The 24,931-nt window shown below is 41.6% G+C and overlaps 1 protein-coding gene across 1 annotated transcript in view; it reads right to left on the reverse strand.

Moving 5' to 3' along the window:
- Positions 1-224: 224 nt before the first annotated feature.
- Positions 225-24,931, reverse strand: part of LOC104161960 (AT-rich interactive domain-containing protein 1B-like) — a gene marked incomplete at its 3' end in the record, with an annotated part of 66,154 nt that continues 41,447 nt past the window's right edge. Inside the window, exons 7-8 of the mRNA XM_009700563.1 lie at positions 7,929-8,074; positions 225-453 (exon numbers count right to left, since the gene is read on the reverse strand). Coding sequence (XP_009698865.1) covers positions 225-453; positions 7,929-8,074 — 375 coding nt within the window. The remainder of the gene's footprint in view (positions 454-7,928; positions 8,075-24,931) is intronic.

Below are 24,931 nucleotides of genomic sequence, written 5' to 3' on the forward strand. Positions count from 1 at the left end.
AAAACAGGAAGCTATAACTGAAGGCAGAGAAAAATGGCTGCAAGTATTAAAACCAGGCAAGACCCTTCTTTCCCACCCACCTGGCACAGCCGAATCCCCACGCAACTTTTGGCTTGGGTTGCTTTGCCCCCGCAAGTTAAAATGCCGTAAGAACTAGTAACTTTCAGATCCACACAATGAAGGAAAAAAGAAAAAAAAAAAAAGAAAAAACAAAGAGATTGCACGTGAATGGAAAGGCATGCAGGAAAGAACAGAAGTGGGTAGGCCAAAACCAGAAGATGAAGGACAACACAGCAGACTTCTGCGGGCTTGAACCAACACCACGTGCGGAGGTGCTAAATACCTTTGACTTGCTCTCGGGTTGAGGGGGTCCTTCTTCTTTGCCATCTGCTTTGAGAGGAAGGGGAAGTTTGGACTCACCGGGTGTCATCATATCTGCAAGACCCATAGGTGCTAATCGAAAACAGGAGAAACAGTTAAGCATGACTATGTAGGAAAAAACACGCTTCCTGCTGCAAGATTGTGGTGCCACGTGAAGCAGAGGTTATCCCACCTCTGTCCTGTTATTCTAGCGTCTGGAAACCTGGAAACCTCTTCAGTTGAAGTGAGGAAACAAAAGAGAACAAACGAGGGGAGAATACAAGCACCCTGCAACAACCACCACTTTACAGAGCAAAATCCACGGTCTTCAACTGCCTCCACATTTGACTGCTACATTTTAACAGAACAACAGCCAATTTTAATAACTATTGCACCTTCCCTTTAGCAACAGAGAAACATCAATGAAAATGATGCACATTTTGCTTGCAATGTTCAATCTGAGAAAAAGGCTGAATTTCCCAGTTACGTCTGTATTAAGGTTGGTGTCCAGCAGATAACTCCTGCCCCTACCGCCTTCAGTATGAATGGCTCAGCTGCTGTGAGCCTTAACTACAGAATTACAAGCTGTAAACCCCGCTCTGTTGGAGAACCCATGCTCAACCTCTTCCCCTCCTGCCAAAACGAGGTGGGACTATAACGAACGCACAAATGTCTTTCTCCGATAATGGCACGCAGTTGCTTCCCAGGGGTGTGAGGAGTTTAAGGGGGTTTTTTATTTGAAGATGCAAGTGCTAAGTATAGTATTATTGCTGCAGCTGCTGGGTTCCTGGATTTCTAGAAAGATGCAAGAAGAAACATTCAGATAAATAGACAGAAAATACTGGGCCGAGCAGATGCTAGGAGGTGCCATGACACTGAATCAATGCAAATAACCAGAGAACAACAGCAAGACACCAGGTGATTCTTTCCCTGCAGAAAACCATGTGCACAGCACTTGCGAAAGACTGGATTATCTTCCCTTCCTCTTTCTTTTTTCTCCCCCTCACGCCCTTCTTTCAAAGAAGGATCTGAGGTAAGAAAAACATAGGATAGAATAACTTACAAGGCAATAAAAAGGCAAATATACATATCCCAAATGTACAAATCTTAAGAATCAGCAAAGCATCATTGTTAAAAAAAAAAAAAACCTAAAAAAAAAAATCTGGTCACTACCAGCCTAGCGTGCCTCTCTGCAAAATGACAATGCCGGCTTGCGCTAGGCAGCAGGCACACTGCGTAGCAAGCCAAAGACAGGAGAGGGAAAAGAAGCTTTAAAAATACTTCACAGATTGCCCACTACAAAATGATTATTGCACATATTCATGTATTACTATGTTTTAGAAAATAATTAGTTTTAATTACAGCAGTGAGAGCATGAGCAGGACTCTGGCGAATACGCTGGCAAGCTTTGCAGTGCTAATTTGCTAATATCTTTAGCATCACTGCAGGTTGAGACTATGGGTCTGCCAAAAAAACCTACCCCGCCATGTGCCATGTGAGTTTACAACTGTATGCTCAACATTCAGCTTTGAACTGCCGGTGTTTTTCATGGGTACATTTTCTTGTTTTTTCAAAGCACATTTGTAGCCCAATCAAGCCCTTAAAGTCATCACAACACATAAATCATAACCGAGATTAAAAAAAAAAAAAATATATAAAAAATTACTTGCAATACTTAAGACTTCAAGAATTGGAACAAAAAGCCTTTTTCAAGTGATGCAGCTGCAGAGGAAAATCTATTGGGATCAGCTAAAAATGCTGTTATTTTTATGTATGTGTGCAAAACCTCAACAAAACAGCCAAGCAATATGATACTGGGAAGCCGGCATCCACTGAGCATTTGATTTGTATGCATTTTGCCCTCATACTCTGTTTGAGGAGCTCGGGCAGCTTCTGACCATTATGAAGTGAAGGATGGTAGCCTAACACATTTTAGTTTTGAATTCCACAGTTAAAAAAAGAAAGTTATTTTTCTTTTAAAGATTTTTTTTAAAATACATGTACAAAATGGTCAAATGTGTGCCACAGTCTGGTTTCAAACTGGGATGCAGAACTGTTACACAAAATCCATTTTAACAGTTAACACATTTCATGCTGTGAAAGCGCTAAAACAGAAGTCTTATTTTCAAAGCAACCAAAGATGACCCTGTCTATCTAAAGCAATTTTAGAGAGGTCAAACAAAGCCAAGTTAACAAACACGCTTCTTCACCAGAATTCTGCATGGCTAAATCCTCTGCTGATATCTCACTGTTATCTAGGTTGGCACATCGTATTTCTATTACAAATAATATAATAATTGTGCCCACTCCTGGTAGTCCTGTTTCCATCAGAATTCGTTTATAAAATCTCTTTTCCAGAGAGGTTTAAGTTAACATCTCATGTAAGGGTAAGTAACTCTAGTCTGCAAACTACCACACATACTCTGGCTGTATGAATCATGTTCAGAAATGTAAAAATACTCATTCATTTTGGCTTTCAAGTATTTCTTGTTGGCATATGTAAATATGACTATCACGAGTTGGAGACAATTATGAAAAAATCCACAGAGTTTCCCAAATTCTGTTTCACTTTTTGTTCTGAACTACTTCCTTCATCTACATCCTTTCTTTCTACCTATATGAGAATAACTACAAGGATTTTACTAGCAAATTGCAAGGTTGTCTAGTTTCCCTACAGCTTTCACCTAAGGTGTTTCCACAGCTACTTTTCTATCCACTGTTGAAATGCTGTTTCATAACTTCTTGCAAATGTACTCTCCAGCAATTTGCAAACTTTTTTTAGCAAAGCAGTAGAGTGAGAACATTGTTTTGACCCTTTCTGAGTGGTGAAATACTGTTATTGTCACGAAATCGCTAAAATAAGACACGGTCTCTTTCTACACAGGTACTAATAATTCTGTGTGTGAAGCGCAGACCAAAGGATAAAACATTTTAGAGAGGAGGATAACAGGGAAATCTTGACTCAAAAAGTGTTGTGGCGTACTGTGAATAGGTTTCAAGTACTAGCCTCTGGCTTATTATAAGAATTTAAGAGCTAGAATGATTTCAAAAAGCAAGTATGGGTCAAGGTCCTGAATTAACTATTCCACACTGAATTTAATGTACTAAAAGGCAGGTATTGACATGAGTAAAACTGCAGCAAAGTATTCTTTTTTGCTAAAGGCTGCTCTATCAGTCCCAGAAGATGATGAAACACTGTAGCAGCAGCAATACACAAACATTGTTTTTCTCTTTATTGCTAGCGCAATAACAAATCACACTCTACAAAGCAGAGTATTACACCCTTTGTAAGACATTCCTTCCTCCCTTCCACCCCTAGCACTCTCCCTCCCAAAAAAAGAAAAGAAAAAGAAAAAGCAGTGAATTTGTGACTCGTGTGGAGTTGGCATGGGGATCCTCGCTGCTTTTATGACCACAGGAAAAACAGAAGAGAGGCAACAGTATTGCCTCATGTCCTGCCACGAATGACTGTTCGCCTGCGGGGAAAAGCGCAGCCCAGGGCGCTCGGGCACCTTATCCAAAAGGACCTCACACCGCACCTCCTGTCTGCCTGCCAAGTCTTGTCTGAGGGATGACAAGTGCTTGTGGTTTGGGCCACGGGCATCTCTGTGCCAGGAGCCGGCCTGATTTACAGTCACACGATGACCACCGGATCACAGGCATCGCTCGTTCGGAGCGCAGGTGATGGGATACTTCAGGTGTTACCGACTGCTGACATCCTCCAGAAATTGGATTGAAAGGCGCATTATGTAATAGCTCATACGAAGGTACGCGTTAGAGGAAAAAAATAGTGAAATGAATGGAGGTTTCCATTTTTGAGAAAAATGTAACCAAGCTGCAAAACAGAGAAAATCAATTAAGATTTCTAAAAAGTGCTTCACATTCATAAATGCAATTGCTTTCTCTGTCAGAGATACATCCAAATAAATACAAAGTCAAATTATATAATATACATGAAAAGGTAAGTGTTGTATCTATTTTTTATGCTATTTTTAAGACCACCTTTTAATTCCTTTAGTATAAAATAACTTTTCCTAGAAGTCCATGATTTACGTAAAGTACACAATGTTAAAAATTCGCTGGGGACACTACTACCCAGAAAATGGAAGGTTTCAGTAGGACAGAGGTAGTGAAATTAGGAAAGGATCCTTGAGATTAATGCCTTTTTATTGCTTTGTTGACCTCCAGCGGTAGCAGAGGTTGTGAGTGCCAGTTTCTGTGCAAGCACAATATGGAAATCTTTCAGATCTAAACTCCGTATTACTTCTTTTCAGAGATAATTTTCACTAGACTTAACAAGGGTCACAGCATGAAATTATTTTATTTCTGTTGGGTAAGTTTTCTTTTATTATATATATTTTTAAAACCTGAATTTAAAAAATAGTGGAAAAAAAATCTAAAATATATACGGGAAATGTGAACTCATATAAGAAAAGGGCAGTGGAAGTGATACAATTTTTCTGAATGGCAGTTTGTTCCACAATTGTGAAGGGATTCTGGCACTTTTTCTTGAAGCTTTTGTTATTGTTATGGATGGGATACTCTATCAGAAGGATCTGTCTTCTTTCGTCTCATAATTTCTGTGTTCCATGAAACCAACTTCTCAGCAGAAGCTGGTGATCTGTTGTTTGATGCTCAGTCACTGTTGAAGAACCAGGATGCGTAACTACAACACCATTTTCCTTTCAATTGTGACATTAATTAAAAAAACTCAAGAAAAAGAAGGATCAACTGGTAACAGGGAGTTATAAATGCTACTAAAAACCTGTGGCAAAACCAGTTATACTTAGCTGTACTGAAGCTCCAAAACCGTCTGAAAACAATTCCACCAGCGTCAGCAACCTTCCTCTACTTTAGAGTAAAACCTAAACGTGCATTTGATTAAAATGAATATAACCAAAACCTACCTTCCTCCCTCAAAACAGACAACCATGAAACCAACTTCTCCCTACCTCTTACCTTAGTTTTTCACTGGCCTCTAACTGAACCCACAGTTGTTCGTGCGCGGTGCACGTGAGCAAGTTAACTAATGCCCACACCTCACTCCAGCGGCAGCCCCTCAGTTGCGTTTGGTTTTGGCCCTACACATCGACTGAACCCTGGTTTATCCCACAGACGGGTGACTTGACACTAGCGAGGAAAAAGGCCCAAGAGCCAGATAGCTGAACTGGTCTTTGTGTGACAGAAAACGCCATTTTCAGGCCTCTAAGTAGGTATTGCCTGCAAGTTCTCCACCTCATCAAACGCAGGGCCAGAGCTGATCCTGAAGGGCTCCCCCAGCTGAAGACACTCACATTTTAAGTACTGTATTTACACTTGTCTTAAGCTCAGCCCTTCATTTCTTTGACCCGAGCAGAAGGATGAGTCAGGAGAGGGGGGAAATGCAGCATTCCCACTGCAGGTGCCCCCAGCAGTATATTCACCCCAAATTTTCTCTTGTTGTCCCCCCCTCCCCCCCGTCTCTGTGCCCTTCGAGGCCGGCTGCATAAAGCAATCGAGATGCATGTCTGCTCACACACAGAGGAAACGAGGTCCACCGAACTCCTCTAGTTCATCTCCTACTTACTTTCCATTGGGTAATCTTCGAATTAATAAGACTGGAACAAAAGAAAACCTCACAAATGCACTGGCAGAAAAAACCCTGATAAATGTTTAAATTATTAAAAATCCAATATTTCAGAATGCATAACACAATAAAAAGAGTATGACTACCCCATACAAAAGACTGCTAGGATAAATGGCCTTGCATTGAACAGATTTCCACTGTATGAAATAACGAATGGCTGAATTATCTGAACAAAAAAACCTCTGTGAATCTTCCTTTAAACTGGTTATTCCTTAGGAATACATAAATCTTCTTAGGCAGGGCACTCTGCCATCTGTTTGCTGTTGGTTATTTTTGCAGCTCTGGGGGCCAAAGGAAAAGGGGGAAAAATTACTTCTGCTAATAGCAAAACAGAATTTATAGCACAGTTTCAATGCTCAGAAGTAATTTTATTTCAGCAAGCCAGACAAAACACATAACTACACAAACAAAACATAATATTACCTGGGACAGCTCTGGTGGGGGAAAAGCAAGCTATTATCTAATGGTCTTTTCAATAGCTTTTCCCACTTCATCCAGATGGTGAAGTGTGCTGTCTGGACTAACCAATGGCTTCCAAGCCAGCGCTGGAAAAAACCTGGTTTTTTTTTCCTTTTCTTTTCTTTTCTTTTTTTTTTTTTTTTTAAAAATCTTGCTGATTAACAGCTTCCTTTCTGTTTCTTCTGCTAACCAAAACCATAACATAATATTCTTGAAAAATAAGACACCGTTAAATATCTCAGGAGCCCCTACGTAGACGAAAGAAACCCTCTGGACACACCAGACCCTAGAATCTCACAGTGGCCATTTTCTGCCCAGGACGCAAGGACATATAAAACTGACAGGGAGAAGAGATAGGGAAGGAGGCAAGGGATGAAGGAACAAAACAGGCTAAGCGGGGTAAAGAGACGGATACTGAAACACAGGCTCTTGGTAAGATACAATTCAAGTAGTAAGGCATCTCCAAAGAAATAAAAAAAAAGTAGAAACAAAACCAACTAAGAAAGTACATCAAATCACCTTAGCACAACCTACCCAGCCTTCAGAAAAACTTCAAAATCCCCAACATTTCAAAAAGGGCTAATGTAATCAGTAAAGCATGCACAGAAACTCCATGACTGGAATAGGGATTTGGGAGGATCCACTTCAGGGTCATTAAACTCCACCCAAACCCACCTCAATCAAAGAATTGATCTTTACTGAAGTATTATCCTGATGGAGGATAATTGTTAGGAGTTCAAGCTGAATACGGACTATAAAGCACATTTGCACAGAACTACATTCACCTGTCTTCGTAGTCACACACAAAGCTGCAAGGAATTCTAAATTCACAAGTTACAATATAAAGGATAAATCCAGCAGCTATCTTGAATATGCTTTTTTTTTGCAAGAGGAAGCTATGATTAAATTTCATATACTGGTATTTAAATAAACAAATGAAGAAACCCTATATATGGTTATATGAATTTTGGAAACAGTAAATATGGCCTATGTTTTCAGAACAGGGTAATTATTTTAAGTGCTCAACTTACAGCATTTTCAAGTCAAAGCAGGTGCACATCTCTTTTTTTAAACCAGTACCAACATTTAATATCTGAAATTGCAATCTTAAGAAGTAAGACACTGAAAAGCAACAGCAGCCTCTTAAAAGATGAGTTTTTTCTCCTTCCCACTCTTGCAGACACATACACACAAATATACATATACTTGCTAGTCAACACCTACGTCAAACTGGGTCCGAGTGTTGCTGGAACTGTTCAAAACATTGTACTCATCTACATGCTGTGCAAAAGGACTTAATGAAAAATGTATGAGTTACATTACGAAAAAATGTGAATACCGTAGCCTAGTTTCCAATCACTCCAAACTACCCAAGAGGGGTGACTCGAATGAGGAAGGCTATCCCTCTGCCACCAGCCCAGGGCTGGGACCGTTAAGCAGATGTGCGGAGGAAGGTCACTGCTGAAAGGTTACCCACCATTACCTGTTGAACTGTTCACCATGTTGGGTGCCATGCTGTAAGGAGGAGCCTGCGGGTTCATCAAGCCAGAGCTGTTGTTCATCGGCTGAGTGTAGGGGGAGCTGGATCCCATAATACCGCTCTGATTCATGGCAGGAAAATTGCCTTGCCTAGGAGAAGAAAGAGCACACACACGATGTCTCATTACGTACCTCATTGCTGAAGACGCTGTGGTTTGTCACAGAGTACATCTCCTATTGCTTGCCAATAGCTAAGGAGAAGGCACGCAATTAGTTCATTTTATCTACACGAGGAGCTTTGAATTAGTCTTGAATTAGTCACCGTATATCTGAGACAGAATTGGACTGAACACAAATTTCAAGAGACGCATACAGCATCTTTATACATCACAACCAATCAGCAGAAAAATACAACTCATACGATTTATCCTATGAGTAGGCAGCAATGTGATCAGGAGTCAAAACTGGAACCTAGCATTGGCATTAAAAAATTCCACTGAATTGCCATTTTGACCATGTAATAGAAATCCCTACCTGCCATAGCTTAAAAACCAGTGAAAGGACCAGAAGAAAAATGGGTACCATAGAATCTGTTTCAGATTTCTGTATCTGATGTTATCACATTTAATACAATGCTCATCTTTTGTACATGCCATCTATGTCCAATCTTTCAAAAAAACACATAGATAATACACTTTGTTGAAACAAGAAACCTCAGCAGAACTATTTTGGTTTTGAAAATTAATCACACATCTGTATAATGCTTTCATAATCGAGACTTAAGTCTGTCTGAAAAACTGCCCTAAATGAAGCCCTTACCTAATTCTCTACATCTTCAGATGTGAAGATCTTCAGATCAAATATTTTTGAAGGGTAAACCTTATGTACTCTTAAGTTCTAAAAAGTATCTAAGTACGCTTTGTACTTGATTTATCAAATTCCATAGATAAACTGAGGCACAAGGAAGACAACAATCTAATCCAAGCAAGCAGAATGACCCAATGTAATGCATGATCCAACTTCAAAAATAACCTTTTACTCTCTTAATCCATAATACAATTATCTACCTTTTCTAGGTATAGCTGAAGACTGCACATATTATGATATGTATATGGATACAGACGTATACATATAAAATCGTATATATAGAAACACATGCAAAAATATACTTACTTGTATATTCATAGCCTACACAGGGAAATACAAAACTCAGACCTGTTTCTTCAATGTACCCCCTGTAAATTTATGCTGTTTTTCCAAATGAAGGAGATAAGAAAGCAAGCAACCACCCCTTTATGTAGCTTTGGTAGCTGTCAGTTTTTTTTCCCTCATGAAAAACAAAGCATTTAATTTTCTCCTACAGGCAGGGAAAGCTGCATGTGCTGGTAGCAAGATGGAGTTTTGGTATAAATTCTACTTTTCCTTATTATACAGTATGCATAACAAAACAGACAACCCCCAAACCAACAACATTGAATAACTTCAGTGGCTTCTTGTCTTCTCCAAACTCATGGCAGATTCTTAACGCAATTGGTAGAAACTGATTTCTTTTTTAGGAGGTACAGGAGGAAGACCATTAAAGCACTATTTGGCCTAATTTTTCTTGACACATTGTGAATTTCTTCAAAGGAAAAGAGAATGTGTTATCTAAATCAAGCATCTTTTTCCAAGTCAGTTTTGTCCTTTGCTCTCTGAAGACAAACTTTTCTTCGCTCTCGCAAAGAGGCAAAGGCTTTCTTTTGAAATGAAGGAGACAACTGCCACACAATGTCACCTCCCTGATGAAGCCTGCAATGAGCAGCGGAGGGAAAAGATTTAAAATGCACAGTGGTGCAATGCTCCAAGGGAACATTACAAAGGGAAAAGAGAAGAACAGGACCATTTGGTAACAACTTTAAAAGATTTTGGTCGCACAATCAAGCTTTTCTTATGTAAATACTGTATCTTGAACACCCCACCCCCCTTTTTCAGCTGAAAATTGCTATATTTCAACAAATGCAGTTAACTGAAAAGGTCTTTCTATGCTGGATAAGCAAGATCCTTTCTGTTAGCGGGTAAAGTTACTAGTGAAGATGAGGAAAATGTGCAAGTGCATTTTTACACTTTAAAAAAGACGTTCCAGATTTTGAAAGGTTCTTTTATGGCGTAAGGCTGGGATTCTGGAGAAGACAGAAGTCTCTACAGGTATCTATCTCTCCAATGTCCTTCTTTTGCTTTAAAAATACACAGGAGATATGCACCTTGCAGGTAAGCTGATATTGGTCCTTATCTACTACTGTTTCAAGACTATTACTTCCTATAGACTATTACTTCCTATAGCATGTGTACCTTCTAAGCTGTGGGGCCGTTCATTGTCTCAAATTGAGGTACAACCTATTTCACATTACCCACTATGGACATCAATCTCAACTGTAGCTCATGAAAGTACACTGCTGTACAACAGCTTTAAATCAAAAAGTAGGAAACTATTTCCAGATTAGACAGAGAGCAGAAATTAAATAAGAGGAATATACTAGCTTGGCCAGGACAGCAAAGAAACAACTGAAGTCTAAAAAATTGCTTCTGTACCCAGAAAGACCTGAATGGCAGAACCTAATTCCGAAATTTCATTTGGCAAGGCAATACCTTTCCCTTTCATCCTCCCATGTAATGCCACTCCTGGAACGGACACAGTTCTCCATCTCTGGAAAGAGCCCAGTAAGGGAAAAGACTCTGCACCATCCCCGGCAGAACTCCGTCCTTCCCCGGTCCCCTATCAAAGCACTGACCGCAGCACACGTGAGCTAATTCAGTAACACCGAAAGGTGCCATCCTGCAAGAGTAAACATTGTTTTATCCTGAGATTGGGTGCAGTGCGCAGTACAGAGCTCCTCCACATATTATTCTGCTCTATGATGGCTTGGAATGGAAACTTTCTTTAGGGAGAAATAATCAGGTATTACTTCAGCCTTTAATTCTCACTCCACAGTGGGCCTCCTTTGAGTAAAGACTGCCAACTGTGACAAATTGTGCTGCATCAGTGCTGTAATATGAAGTGGAGTCCATTAAAAACAGAGCTGAGATCACCAAACTCATTTTGATTAACCTCCAGGTCACTAAACACTTATAAATATGTTACACAGCAGCTGCTAAACATATTTATATATGCTTAAGGTCACAGCATCATCTGTTGGTTGTTGGAGTTAAGTCAAAAATCTTATGTTTCCTTCTGTGCTGCTTTTAGTAAAGGCATATCCAACGTACCATTTAAGAAGTAGTTCTCTCAAAGCATACTACCAGATTCTCTCCTACATCTCCCAATTCCCTCCTCCATTTTTCTGGGAGGCGAAATAAAAATCAAGTCTTTTTTTAAAAACAGTCTGCCGTACATGTAGTGACATCTAATGGCAAAAATTCAACTGACCGGCTATGAATTCTACAGCAGAACAAACCCAGTTATACAGTTTTACAACATTTACCACATAGACACCAATGGCCGGTTCTTGCTTAGGGATGACGCAATTGATCATTAGGAATAATAGGAAGAAATTAAGAAAGAAACATTTATGTTGAGTATAATGAAAAAATATCTTCATGGTGAGATGCAGTTACCCTCCAAGGGAATGAAGGAAACCCCACTACTTGACACTTCTGCACACAGACAATGTATTAGAAAGTCTACTGGTCAGTGAAATCCTGCGTTACATATGAAGTAAATGACCCATCAGGCATCTTCCGACTCTAACTCCTCCAATACGTTGATCCCAGATCACATATTTTTTCCCATTTCAAAGAAAAAGCAACTGAGTTGATACAAATTTAGGATTATGCCACCAACTTAAACACTATACTTAAGCCTACACATTTCTTTGCCTGCTCTGCTGCTACAAGTAGATCTCCAAGAGCAAATGGAAGAGATTAAAAATGGGAAGGGGGGGAGAATCTGCTTGCTTTCTGTGGTTTATTTATTCTGTTGACAATTGAATAATTCACAGCGCTTGCACAATGCCAGAGTCAGTTGTTATGCCTGAGGAAAGGGCTCCCACCCAGGGGAACCTGGACAGCCTGGAGGAATGTGCTGACAGGAACCTTATGAAAGTCAACAGGGACAAGTGCAAGGTCCTGCACCTGGGAAGGACAAGCAGCGGTGCCGGCTGGGGCTTGATGGGGGGAGCAGCTTTGCAGAAAATCCCCGGGGCACCTTGGTAGACAGGGAGCTGAGCGTGAGCCAGCGGTGCCCTGGCAGCAAAGAGCGCCAACATCCTGGGCTGTGTGACCAGGAGCGGAGCCAGGCGATGGAGGGAACTTATCATCCCCGTCTTACTCAGCACTCATTAGACTCTATCTAGAATATCATGTCCAGTTTTGGACCCCCCAGTAAAGGAAAGAAACTGGAATGAGTTTAGCAGAGGACCCCTTAGATGGTCAGGGCTTGAGCACTCACCCTGGAGGGGCTGGAGGACAAGGGTTAGTTCAGCCTCGGGTAGAGACAGCTTTTGAGAGGAACCTAACGGCAAGTCCCCAGCACCTAAAAGGACATCAGCAAGAAGATGAAGCCGGGCTCTTCATAGTGGGGCACAGTGGGAGGATGAGACACAACGGGCAAGAGTTAAAACATGAGAAGTTCAGACTGGATGTAAGGAAACCCTTTTCCCAGTGAAAACAGTCAGGCACTGGATCTGGTGGCCCAGAGAGGTTGTGCAACCTCTGTCCTTGGAGGTTTTCAAGACCCAGCCAGGTAAAGCCCTGAACTCTCATCTGAGCCTGCTGCGGAGGAGGTTGGACCACAGACCTCTTGGGGTTCCTTCCAGCCCGAATGACTCAATGGTCCTAGACTGTCAGCTTCATTGTGCTCTTGATACTGTGGTGTACTATCAGGTCCAAAATACAACTGGTCAAATTCAAAACATTCCCTTTTAAGAAGGTCCTGTTCTGCTCTTTTGTTTTCCTTCATTTGCAATCTACCCGAAGCTTAATCTGTACTTAATCTCTTTTCCCTGCAAAACAAGTAGCATCAGATCTAATTGTGTCTTCTGAGCTAATGCAGAAGTCCATGTATTCAGAGAGAGGAGATGACATGCAAGATCTGGTCATCATTAAAAAGCAGAACAAAAACTGTAGGAAAGAAGATCCTGACAATACAAAGGAGCACACAAGTGATCACAGCTGCCGAGCAGTGTCTCTTACATCGAGACGTCTTCCTTTAATTGGACCTGAAATCACCAGTGGGTCACTGTGTTCTCTCTGACTGCTACACAGAAGTCACTCTGCAGCCCTTGCGTTTAACACTTGCTAGTATGTGATTTAGTACCCCCTCAGTGTTGTCATTCGATGCAGGTTTTTACTGTCGTCTTCCTCAGATTTGAATAAATTCAGAGGGAGGTATGCTTTAGCTATGGACAGTGATAAAAGCGGATTATGCTTCTCAGCCGGCCAAGAAACGAAGACGCAACTTTTCATATGGAAACTTGTCAAAGCTCAGGTTTTTGCTGTGTGCAGAGGGATGAAGTTCTACAACTTTCTGTGGATTTTCTGGCACGGACCTGACACACTGTGCTCTCCTCTCGATCTAAACCTGGAACATCGGAGCAAAGCCTTTCGTGCAGTCAGAAAATATGATCCAGCTTCTGTAATGAGCCCTGTGGCAGCCTGAGCACAGGGGTGAGTTGAGCATGGAAACATGCAGGGAACAGAGGAAGGGTTTAGAGGTGAAGAGTCTAGAAGGGCTGGAGGTGAGGAGAGTTTAGGGCAAAAAAGATGGAAATGGAAGGGAGAGTAGATGGAAATGAAGAATGAACAATAAGGGTTGGAAGCATCCTGACTAGGTGCCAAAGGTTTTTAGGGTCAGGAGGAGGATGGGTGCTCTGGAGAAGGGAGATGAGACAGAGATGCCAGAGGAGGAGCAGGGAGGAACATACAGAGAGCCGCTACTCCCAGAGTAAACCCAGGGAAGGTCCCTCCAGCATGAATGTGGAGCCTCTCAGCCACGTCTGCTGAAGGAAGGGAGGGACTCTCAGGGGAGCCTCAAAAGCAGGGTGGTACCAGAGAAGTGCCTTCCTGCAGCTCCTCGGCTCGTGCACGCTGCTGGGAGGCAGGGCCAGGCTCCGAGGCGGCCGCCCCGGCCAGAAGCTCAGTGAGACCCAGTCCGGCAGCGTGGCACAGCGGGGCGATGCTGAAGGAGTAGTGCCGCAAGGACGGGGCACAGAGCCCAGGTAGGGAAGAGCTGTCGCCGAGTCACATCTCACACATCCTGGTGGCAACAATTATTATTTAGGCACCTCTGCACTGTGCTTCCTGACACTTCCCACAGCACTCACGTGATGTAGGGATTTATCCAAGTTATCCTGCCCTAGGCACTGGACCTGAAAAATTATCCTGTTACCATGACCTGGTGAGCTGAGCAATTGGCTGGTGAAAAAAAAAAAATGGCCCACAAGCTCATGGAAGTTTGCCATTTCTGCTCCAGATCTTTAACCTACATCAGTTTTGCAGCGAATGCACTGCAGCACCTCAGGGGAGTAATTTGTGTAAACATTTTAAAAGGAACATTTTTTTTTTTTAATGCTGACACACTGCTAAGGTGGCTACTTGATTACAAACTGTGAAAATGACTGCGTTAGGCTGCACTCACAAATCACAGTGTACTGACCAAATTGCCCCGTGCTTATCTGTGCCAGGTCTGCAGCATGACAATATTTCCTCTCTCTTTTAAATGTCAAAGTATGATTTGGGAGGTTGTTATTTAAACACACTGACCTGCACAATAACCAGAAGTACTTTATTTAAATCTGTCTTGAGCTGGGACTAGCCTTAAGCGCTTATAATCTGTCATACTTTGACACCAAATGGGTTATTATAATGAGAGTAATTCAGGAGTGAGACCCGTGAATGCTTTCTCCCTGGAGAATTTACACATAAACATGTGCATGGAGATACATATGCTCTTTTGTTATGGATTTTCCTTTTTGCTGCATTATGGGCTTCCTTGGAGAAGTGAAATTGTTCCCATCGTCAGGGGATATCAGAGAACTGGAGGAGGGAGAAGAGAGCAAGGGAAAATAAACCCCAACATTGCTTACTTTGCTCTGACTGGAAGTTCATCAGTGCATCAGCGCTGTTCGACACATGAAATCGGAATATTGGCTTGAGCAGCTATAAAATGGCATTAAAGGCAGTTCCCACGTAAACAAAACAAACAAATTTAACATCACAGTATCTGAAAGCGAATATCTGTACCTGCTACTACAAGTGTATTAACCTGGATTTACACTTCCTCCTCTGTTCAGTGGGGAAGCTTGCCACTTGCCATAACAAAGTTTTAAAAAAGCAACCGTGAAAGCTGGTGATGTGACAAGTGTTAGGTCTGCCACGAGATTTTTTTTTGATTTTTCAAGTTAGAAGGAAACAGAAAATTTTATACTTGTGTGTGTGTGCGTGCGTGGAAAGGGGAGATCAAAGCTCTGAAATGCACTGATGCTGACAAAACACTAAGAAACAGAAATGAAAAAGCATCCAGATTTGTACTGGGGTGCGTGTGTGTGAGCTTCTGCTGACATCAGGCACACAAAACCAACACCAAACTATTCTTCCCAAAGACCGGGCCTAAAGGGCAATGCTAAAATGGGGAATAATTTTCTAGCATCATAATTACGTGATAGTGTGCACCGCCTTGTAATCCACTGCAGTCTGACTGAGCACATGGCCTGTTTTCTTCATCTGGCTGATCTAAAGATTATTGTGCAAGATACATTTTGGACGAATAACAGAAATAGCCTTTCTAAATATACTCTTTTTCTTCTGATTACGCAAATACTTGTGCGTTTAGCACCACCACAATTACTTAGATTTCACTAAGAAACAACCAAGGAGGGAGAAAAAACTTAAAAATCAGTTGTTCCTACCAGGCTGATTCAACGCTCAGCCCCTCAGAAGAGCAGCCACAAAAAAAATTATTGTTTGTTTACATGCTATTGTCATCATATTAACCCATTTTTCCAGTGAAAACATCTGCCCGACAGGCTACCTGCTTGGTAGTCATTTAAAGCCCCATAGAACAAAGGAGCGTCACACCACACCAAACGCTGGAAGAGCAACGTAAGAGGCACGTGCACTTCATGAGTACCGAAGGCATCTACACCGCTTTTGTACCGCTGAATGCATGCTGAGACCAGAATAAATTTCCCTATCCCGTCTAACAGATAACCAAAACTGAGGAAGAGATTCGAGTTTAATAATGGTCTAAAATAAGGCCAGAAGAATAACAAAATAGTTGAGGAAAATACAGCACAAGCCTGCAGAAAATTAAATCCTTAACTTCATTTGATCCTAATGATATAAGGGCGTGTGACTGAGAAACATGAAGGGTATTAGTAAAACACTGTAGGGCTTTTTTGTTTGGTTGGTTTTTTTTCTTTGTTTGTTTGCTTTGTTTTTTAGGTTGCAGCTATTTAATTTTGTTTTTATAAAGCTCCTTTTGTGTTAATTAAAGTTTTTTGATCTGAATTTCACAGTGACCACAGCATTTGGTCACCAGTCTTCAAACCCACCGGGATTCCCTGAAATGCCTTATTGCGCAGCATTCTTACAAGTGCAGCAAGACCTCCGTATTTGAACTTATCTGCGTAAGAACAAACTAAGCCCTTTGTACTCGGTGCGACCTGTACTGGATAAATACAATATGATGCTGTGTGACAGCAAATGTGGGACTACTGAAAAGCGGGCCAACTCAAACGGCTGTAATGCTGTCAAAGCTCCGCTCTCAGCAACCCCTGCCTGCCTTCCTGACCACGGGGATTTAAACAGCAGCTGCTTGCACACCGTCCCCACCAGATATAGTATCTCAGCACTGAGGAGTGTGTGATGGGTAAAAGAGGGCTGCCATAATCTGTCCGGCAAGCAGGAGCATGCATGAACTGGATTTGAAGCAAAAAAAGGAATTTGCCCTGTATGGCATGATGCAGTCAATCTGAACCAGAATGCCAAGAAGAGAGATTTAGTCCGGTGTGACTCGGTATCGAAATGGGAATGACTCATATGACTCTCTCACTACGCACCCTCTATTTTTGTGCATGTTTATAAATAGCTGTATGAAAAAGCCGGAAGGCCTGATGAACTCTGTCCCAGAATGACTACTTGGAAGTGGGTAAGAATCTGTTCCCGGCCCACAAACAGCCAGGAGGTCACCAAAGCCTGGTACTAAACAGCTACAAGGAAGCTAAGGACACACCGCGTGTTTCTCTAATTGAATTTCCTCTGGTGGGGCACTGCTTTGGGAGGGGTCAACCCCTCACCTCCCTCCTCTTCCACCTGGGGACAAGGACCTCCTGCCGCCCCTCGCCACGTTCTTACCACGTTCAGTCACGTCCTTGCACCATTTCTGAGCACCACTGCAGCTCCACAGAGCTCACTGGGCTGGCAACCAACTGAAAACCTAATAAAATCCTGATCGCTTCATGCCAGCTCTTCAGCGTATCTTTTCATAGTAAAATGTCATCTGGCTGACAGCACGCTGAATGCAACCGTGCATGTGCAGCAGCATGGCGAGGAAGTTCTCCAAAGGGATTTCCCCACAGACACATTTTCACTCACCTATCTTTGCCCAGTAGCCTGGAGCTGTTATATGTTTATCAATATTATTACTACCACTACTACCATCAGTCGCGGCACTTTGGCACTCCAGACAGTTTCACAAGAGCGATGTGGTGCATATGTCAGCATGGTTTCAGCTGGCTCTTTTCTTCATCTTTGGCTCAGAACATGCCTGAAACCTACTGTGACAACTGCAACAGGTATTTAATGTGTTAGTGAGACTGACGGCCATCATTGAAAAAATCTTATTGCTGTTAGGTTACTATTTAATATGATTCTTACAAGGGTACTTATATGTCCAGTTAGAACCAATGCTCCCATCTGAACTCCATCAATAAAGTGAAGGGCTCTTCCCACTCATATTTCCTCAGGTAGTATTGCTAAAAAAAACCTGTTTAATTTTCTCTCAACTATCACCATTGTAAAGCAACCTAAAACCTTAAAACCGCTCTAAAACCTGAAACCCTCCTAGCATTTTTATGTCTCTCCCTTTCTGTCACAAAAATCTCAGGCTGTTCAATCACAGTCTTGTACTTGCACAATGCATGTGCCAAATCCCACAGAGCAGTCACGGAATTAGCTTTCTTCATGAGGCCCATTAAACAGATGGCTTTTCTCCTGTTTTTTGGTTGGTTGTGGTGGTTTTTTCCTGACTAGTGCTGTGATTTGAAGTAGTAGATCTTCTGGTTAATATGCAAAAAGATAGACACTGTGAAAATCCAGTTTCCTCATCTGAAATGTTTCTTGCCACCAAGAAAGAGTTCTCAATCTAAAGTCCTCCCTTGTTCTTTACTTTTATACAACAATTAATGAGGTACTGCATTCTTAATGCCCTAAAGATTGCCTTTTAAGGTACAGAATCTCTACGTAACATCTGACTCTGAGGCAAAATGTCAATAAACTACGCCAAATCCTACACTACAAATTTGTTTCAAAATAATTAGCACTTCTATAGAGGGCAACAGCTCTCCTAAATAACCAAACCAAGCCAAAAATAATCCTGACACAATAATAATCGAATTAGAAGCGTCTCTAGGATGAACGAAAATTCTCATTCATGATTCTGAAAATCACCCTTCCTTCCCAACATACTCCTGCTTTCACAATTTAAGAATGGTTACTCTTCGAAGGAGGGAAGGAGTAGGACTCTTGAGGTCTGTGGTTAATCTCTAATGGCATGAACAGCATACAGCAGTCTACTTGATTGATGAGTACCCAAAAAAAGAAAAAAATGCCTCCTCAAATCACGGGTTGCCTCCACAAGCTCTGCAGCATGGTGACATCCAGGGCTCCAAAATGATGGATTTACCTTTTAGTAACACAAAATTCCAGATAAAAATATATTTCTCTTAGTCTCCCACAAGAAATGGCTTTGGTTAGCTCAGCATGTAAAGTTTCTTCCAGCCCTCACATGGTTTTATCAGCAATTTTGAGCTAATCTACAAATTGCATCTCCATTTAAAAAAAATAATCACGAAGTGATTCCAGCTCTCCCTTTACCATAATAAATACATATAAACTAAGTTGTACTTCTCTCCTAACACACTGTAGAAAAAAGCCATATATGGTTCTGCTTTGAAAAGCAAAACACGAGGAAAGGAAGTGCCTTTTCAGAAAGGAAAGAATAAAAAAATCAGCTTGATATAAATGACTATTTCTCATGAAGAGGGAAGAAGCATGGGTCCTTTTGAAGAAAAATATGTCAATACTGGTTAATAGCTCCCTTAGAAATTACAGTTACAGCAAGCATTAATATTCGGATTTTAACCCCTCCAATCACACAGAAACTTGGCATAGAGAGAAAATATTCCACCCATTACTGAAACGCTGCCAGCCTCAGGAGCAGCGAGCACAGCAGCTATTTGGAGTTCACAGAAACATTACAGTCATTGAGGCCAAGAAGCAATACCGCTTCATCCAGTTGAAACTATACGTGGACTTGTTTTGTATTTCGGAAGTCAAATGTAGTTTCATGAACTGAAATGTACTGCCTGGATATTCAAACAGCACTAACAGAAAGCAAAGTGAGGCTCATTTCAGGGGCATCCATCAGGACCCCTAAAGGAACTCCAAAGTCTGGGAGTGCTTGCAGGAGTGGGGAATGTTTAGGGGAGAAGGGGAATGACCAGACACCTTGAGGTTGGAGAATTGTGAATGGCCTGAATCTGAAGAGGAGCTAACTTCTTCCCTGTGACTGAATGTTAAATAAAAGACCTGGCAGAAAGAGCCTTTCTGCTAGGGGCTTATTTCAAAGGCAACAGATAACGTACCCTGGCACTGGCTCCAATTATGGCTACCAGCCCTATCTTAGCCCAGTTTACTTTGGGGATTTCACAGCTGGCAGCCTTTCATCTACAAGTAGCCTGGTTTGAATAAGCAAAGAAACTTGAGTGAGTACTTAACCTTCCTGCACTCCACTGCACTTCCCAGCAGAGAAGAACAGCACCTCCAAGCTTAAGGGGAAAAGAGAAAACAATGGCAAATACATCCTCTCTCCAGGGATTAAAGACGGTAAGTTTTACGGTAGCACTTCAAGTCTTCCTGCTACATAACTGCAGCTTTTAAGATCACAATTAGAGTTTTAAACCCAAATTTCAAGATCAAAAGGGCCAGACCAGAAAATACTGCACAGGAACTGACAGGCTCTAGGATGTAAAACACCTACAAGAGTTCTGTTTTTTATTTATATTATTATTCTTTTTAAAAAATTTATTCCCCATTTCCGCCTCGTTCTTTCTCCTTTTGACATTTTAATGCACCATGTCCATTACTATATTTCCTCACCAGTACCTTCTAGTCCATCAGCAATGCCGCATTACTCTGCTGTTGGAGAAAATAATATGGAAAAAGTGCTTTGCTGGCACCAGCAACATGGAATATGAATTATACATACATAGCAGGAGAGAAATGCTGATGGAAGGTTAGTCTGGCTGTATGTGCGCAAGCGTGCATGTATACACACACAGAGACTAAAAAGAAGACATATAGAATGCACATTTTAAACTCATTTACGCTAATTGTAGCTGTTTCTCTGTACAGCAGAAATTCTCTACTATCAGTGCAGCTTTTATAGATCACTTTTAGGACTGCATGAGAACTCAGCTGAAGTCTTCTGACCTCGCCACGATGAAGCTGTAGTATCTTAGCAGTTGCTAAGCAGGTTAGAACCAGAACCACACTCTAGACTGCCTAAAAGTATGACAAAGCAATGCAACACCACACATTACTACAGAGACTCAACACCATTTCTCAGGTGGCATGGAGAGCAGCGGACGATAATGTTAAGTATCCACCTCAATTTAGCAACCCAATGACCAGGATTTAAAACGCCCAGAGGTTGCAAATAGCTAAGCTGGATCCCAATTCCTCAGTTTAATAAACTACCATGTCTAAATCGTCTCCTCTAAAATCAATGACACTGAATTCTAAATTCATTCAATCTTTAAAAAAAATTGCTTTAATTTACAAAATTGCAACATGCAATCCCGAGAATCGTATTAAGGTACAGTATACTGAGGTCAAAGACGTTGCCTTCAAAGACAGGATTGCTCCTCATGTAGGCACATCAAAACTAATTTTCTAGTAATTAGTTCAGGTACTGGTAACTGTAGTTGCACCAGCAAGAGGCTCATTTTAGCATCCAGTTGGATGTGTATTTTACAGCCAGCTAGTACTGAATTACATCTTCCTAAGGCCGCACTACTAACAATATGTAAGCCAGCTATTTCACAACTACATTTTTACCTTTCCATATACTACACACCTTTAACTGCTAAGAAGGTGCGCTCAGAATGACACTCACTGCTAGCACGAGAGATGCTGAAAATGATGATGACAAACATCTAGCTCCAAAAACGTCTGCTGGCTTCAGGTGTCAACCTAAGAATCAGTTTTCAAAAGTGTGTACTGGGCACTTACTCTAGGAAACAAAAGCTCACAGACAATGAACACACAGTCCTGAAAAGTTTCAAGTTGGGCATCTACGAACTGAGGAACTCAAAACTGGCTGGTACTAGAAGATACTGGCTAAATTTGCTGCCTTTCACATCAACAGGGAAAATATTATCTCATTTGCTTAAAATTGTTTGCTTTTACTGAAGGCTTACTGTGTTGGAGGTCTGTCCTCACATAAATACTTATCTATCACTATAAATATATGTATTGTTGTAAGAACTACAGTGTGATAAAAGACTTTATTTTTGGAGCCACCTGGTCCGCAGAAGCCTCCGCTGGGTTCTAATTCACAGCAGCAGAACCAGCCCTGGGGGTCTCGGTCAACGCCAACCTAAGTTATGAAAAGTCCTTCCATGGAGTTCAGTGGATATATTAGGTCTTCAACACACAGCCCTTACCAGACAATGGGTGTGCTGAGACCAAGACAGATATGAAAAGGAAAACACTGTTTTGCAGTTCCTTCACACTGTCTTCCTGAAAATAAGGGGAATTACTATACAGGGTATTAGAGAGTTATTCAGCATTGCCTGCTGTAAACTATTACCCAGACCAAGCTTGAACATCTTTGGTAGCGTGAAACCACAGACAATGTCGGTTCAGTGAAGAGGTCTTAAAAACACTTTTCTTTAGCCTGACATGCTATAGACATCCTTTGGGAAACACTGGCCTGCACGCATAAGACAGGCTAGCACATGGTAAGAATTTAGGCTACAGGGAAGGTATTATGTAGCTGTAGAAATTAATCTAAGCTTAACATACAGCAGTCCTCAAGGTGAGGTCAAAGGCTAATTCAAATGGTGTAAACCTAGTATCTTCCACAGCCACCACTTTTATTTATATGATTTTATCTTCCCTAACTGAAAGGGCGGTGGTCTGCACTGAGGATGATACCCAGGTATAACCGGCTGACACTCAGATCTTGATCATCCAGCCCTGGTTAACGAACATTGATTTTCTGCCCCAGTGGAAGTGATTTTATTCTGATGCATGCCATTTAAATTCATTTTACACAGCTGCTCACTGTGGCTTGGCAAGGCAGAGGCAAACCAGCTTTCTATGTCTAAATGAGACTCCTGAGCTGGTAAAGGATACATCCTGTGGATTAACAGCTGAAGATAAATTTCTCTCCCCTATTGATACTTGGCTACTGATTCAACAAGTTGACCTTGAAGGGGATCACAACCAACTTGTACAGAAATACTGCTGTGTAAGCATGACTGACACAACCACTTCATTTTCTTCTTAATTCCACAGAGGGGTGTGTTTTACAGTAATAAAAATCCAACAGTTTTTGAACCTCACAGCTGAATCTTATAAACTCAAGACATTCAAAGAAAAAGGCTGGACACTATTCATGCACTTTGGCATACAACAGTGGGTATCTTCCCAGCTGGATGAAATAGTATGGTGTGAGAGCTCTCCCCTTTCACTAATTTTTGCTTTTTGAATAGGAGAACCAGTAGACTTGTGTTCTAATTGTTCGTTTTGCTTTGTACTTTTTCATACGCACATATATATGAATGATGTTATTAAGGGAACAAACAAACAAACAAAAGCAGCTACAGAAAACTGGTAATTAAAACTTGTTAATAACCATGAAGACAAGAGTCATTTGGGTATTACAGATTTCCTATGGAGGTAACAACTGAAATAACACGATGGCAAGGAAGTACATGAAACTTGAATCTCAGGTGAAGCTGGACTTGGTTGTGAGGGAGCAACAGGCTGAGAGCCAGTGTAAGTACTTTCTCCCGGTGCTGTAATTTCTGATACGGTTACCGAAATCACAGTGTGAAGGACTCTGGTGAGAACATAGTAGCTGCATCTCAGCTGTTTTGCAATGTTTTGCACTGGATACTTAGTGCTCCTGAAAATTTTTCTATCGACTAACTGGAATTTTTCACACATATGTACACCCAATTACAGTGTAGCAAAACTTTCTTGAAAATCCCATTAAGAAACCCTGTCCTCCCTCCTGCAGTACCCCACCTCTTGGAAAGGGATCATACTTTGGGGGTTACAGCTCACTGCCCAGGCAGCAATGACAATACTACCACCAAGTCAAGAGAACGGGGTTGCACAGCACCGCTGCGAGACAAGAACACCAACAATGCGGGGAGAAGGCCCATGCCGGGGTCAGGAGGGATCTCACTCCTTCTCAGCGATGAGGTTCTTCATTTCCCTCTCAGGCACAAGGAAACGGAGCCATGCCAAAAGCCATGCAGGTGTGTGAGCCAGTGACATGCAGATTTTCATTGTACTGCCACAGCGCCTTTAGTAAAAAGAAAACAAGAACCTAAAATCCCCTCCACAATGCAAGTATTTGTGTACCTTTCACATGATTTTTATATTCCTTCAGTGGCCGGATGGCATGTTCACAAACATTAAAAAAAATTGCCAAGGTCCCACAGCAAGGCCAGTTTACTTTGCTGCCTACCCGTACTGGTCAGGCTGGTGCATCAAGGGAGCCTGAGTGTTGCCATAGTTGGGGTGCTGTGAAGAAAACATGGGGCGTCTGCCAGCCCCAGACGGGCTGGGATAAGCAGGTGACCTAACGTATGGTGGCCTAAAGCAGAACAAAAGAACAGGCTCTTTGGATTTGCTCTGTGTCACAAATATGAATCCCTGTCAAGTACATTCCTTCCATATGCAAGCATGGAGGACTTGCAGGAAAAGGCAAAAGCCATTACGCTTTCTCCCCTACAGTTGACTTGAGATCAAAGAGGAAAACAGTCTGCTTGCAACCCCCTGGCATCCGAGGGGTGGGACAGGTTTCACTCAATTTGCAGTTTATAAACAGCCCTTTTGCCAGTATTGGCAATAGAGGTTTGATGACTGCTCAGCCCTTCCACAGGTGTTGGGTCACTGGAACGGGCAGTATTGTGATGGAAAGGCTCTGAAATGGTGCAGTTTTGCCCAGGCAAAGCTACAAACCAAAAGCAGTTTTACAAAACTGACTTGGGAGGAAGGTGTGAGATAGGAGTGGTAATCATTTAATCTAGTTTTTGATCAAATGCCACACACACTATGCCCAAAGTCTAAGTTGAATCACAATCAAATACTTTGCACTTAACACAAAGTCTTTTCCTGCTGTAAAAACCAACAAACCTGAGCTTTTCCTTTCATTATATGACTATAAAGAAATTGTTTCCGCAGCCGCAGTGACGGCCCATTTATTCCTTCGTGCCTGACCTATCAGTTTATAGCCTAAACCAGACAGAGAGAAGCAGACTTTCGTCAATCCTACTGGACAGGTCTGTTAACCAACACAAGCAACAGACTGTTGGTTCACAGATATCGGCTGGAGTACGGTCTATTTTAAAGGGAGCGTGTTTCTATTTTACTAAAGAAGAACATGAAGTACACTAAATTTACTGTTATTGTTTTAAAAGTTTGCTATTGCTTATCCCTAAAAGCCACCTGCCTTCCAAACTTGCAAAACAAGAAAGCAATAGATACAGGGACATGTTAGTTTCTTATTCCTAG

The sequence above is a fragment of the Cariama cristata genome, unplaced genomic scaffold, assembly GCF_000690535.1.
Source record: "Cariama cristata isolate BGI_N322 unplaced genomic scaffold, ASM69053v1 scaffold33085, whole genome shotgun sequence".
Classification (NCBI taxonomy): domain Eukaryota; kingdom Metazoa; phylum Chordata; class Aves; order Cariamiformes; family Cariamidae; genus Cariama; species Cariama cristata.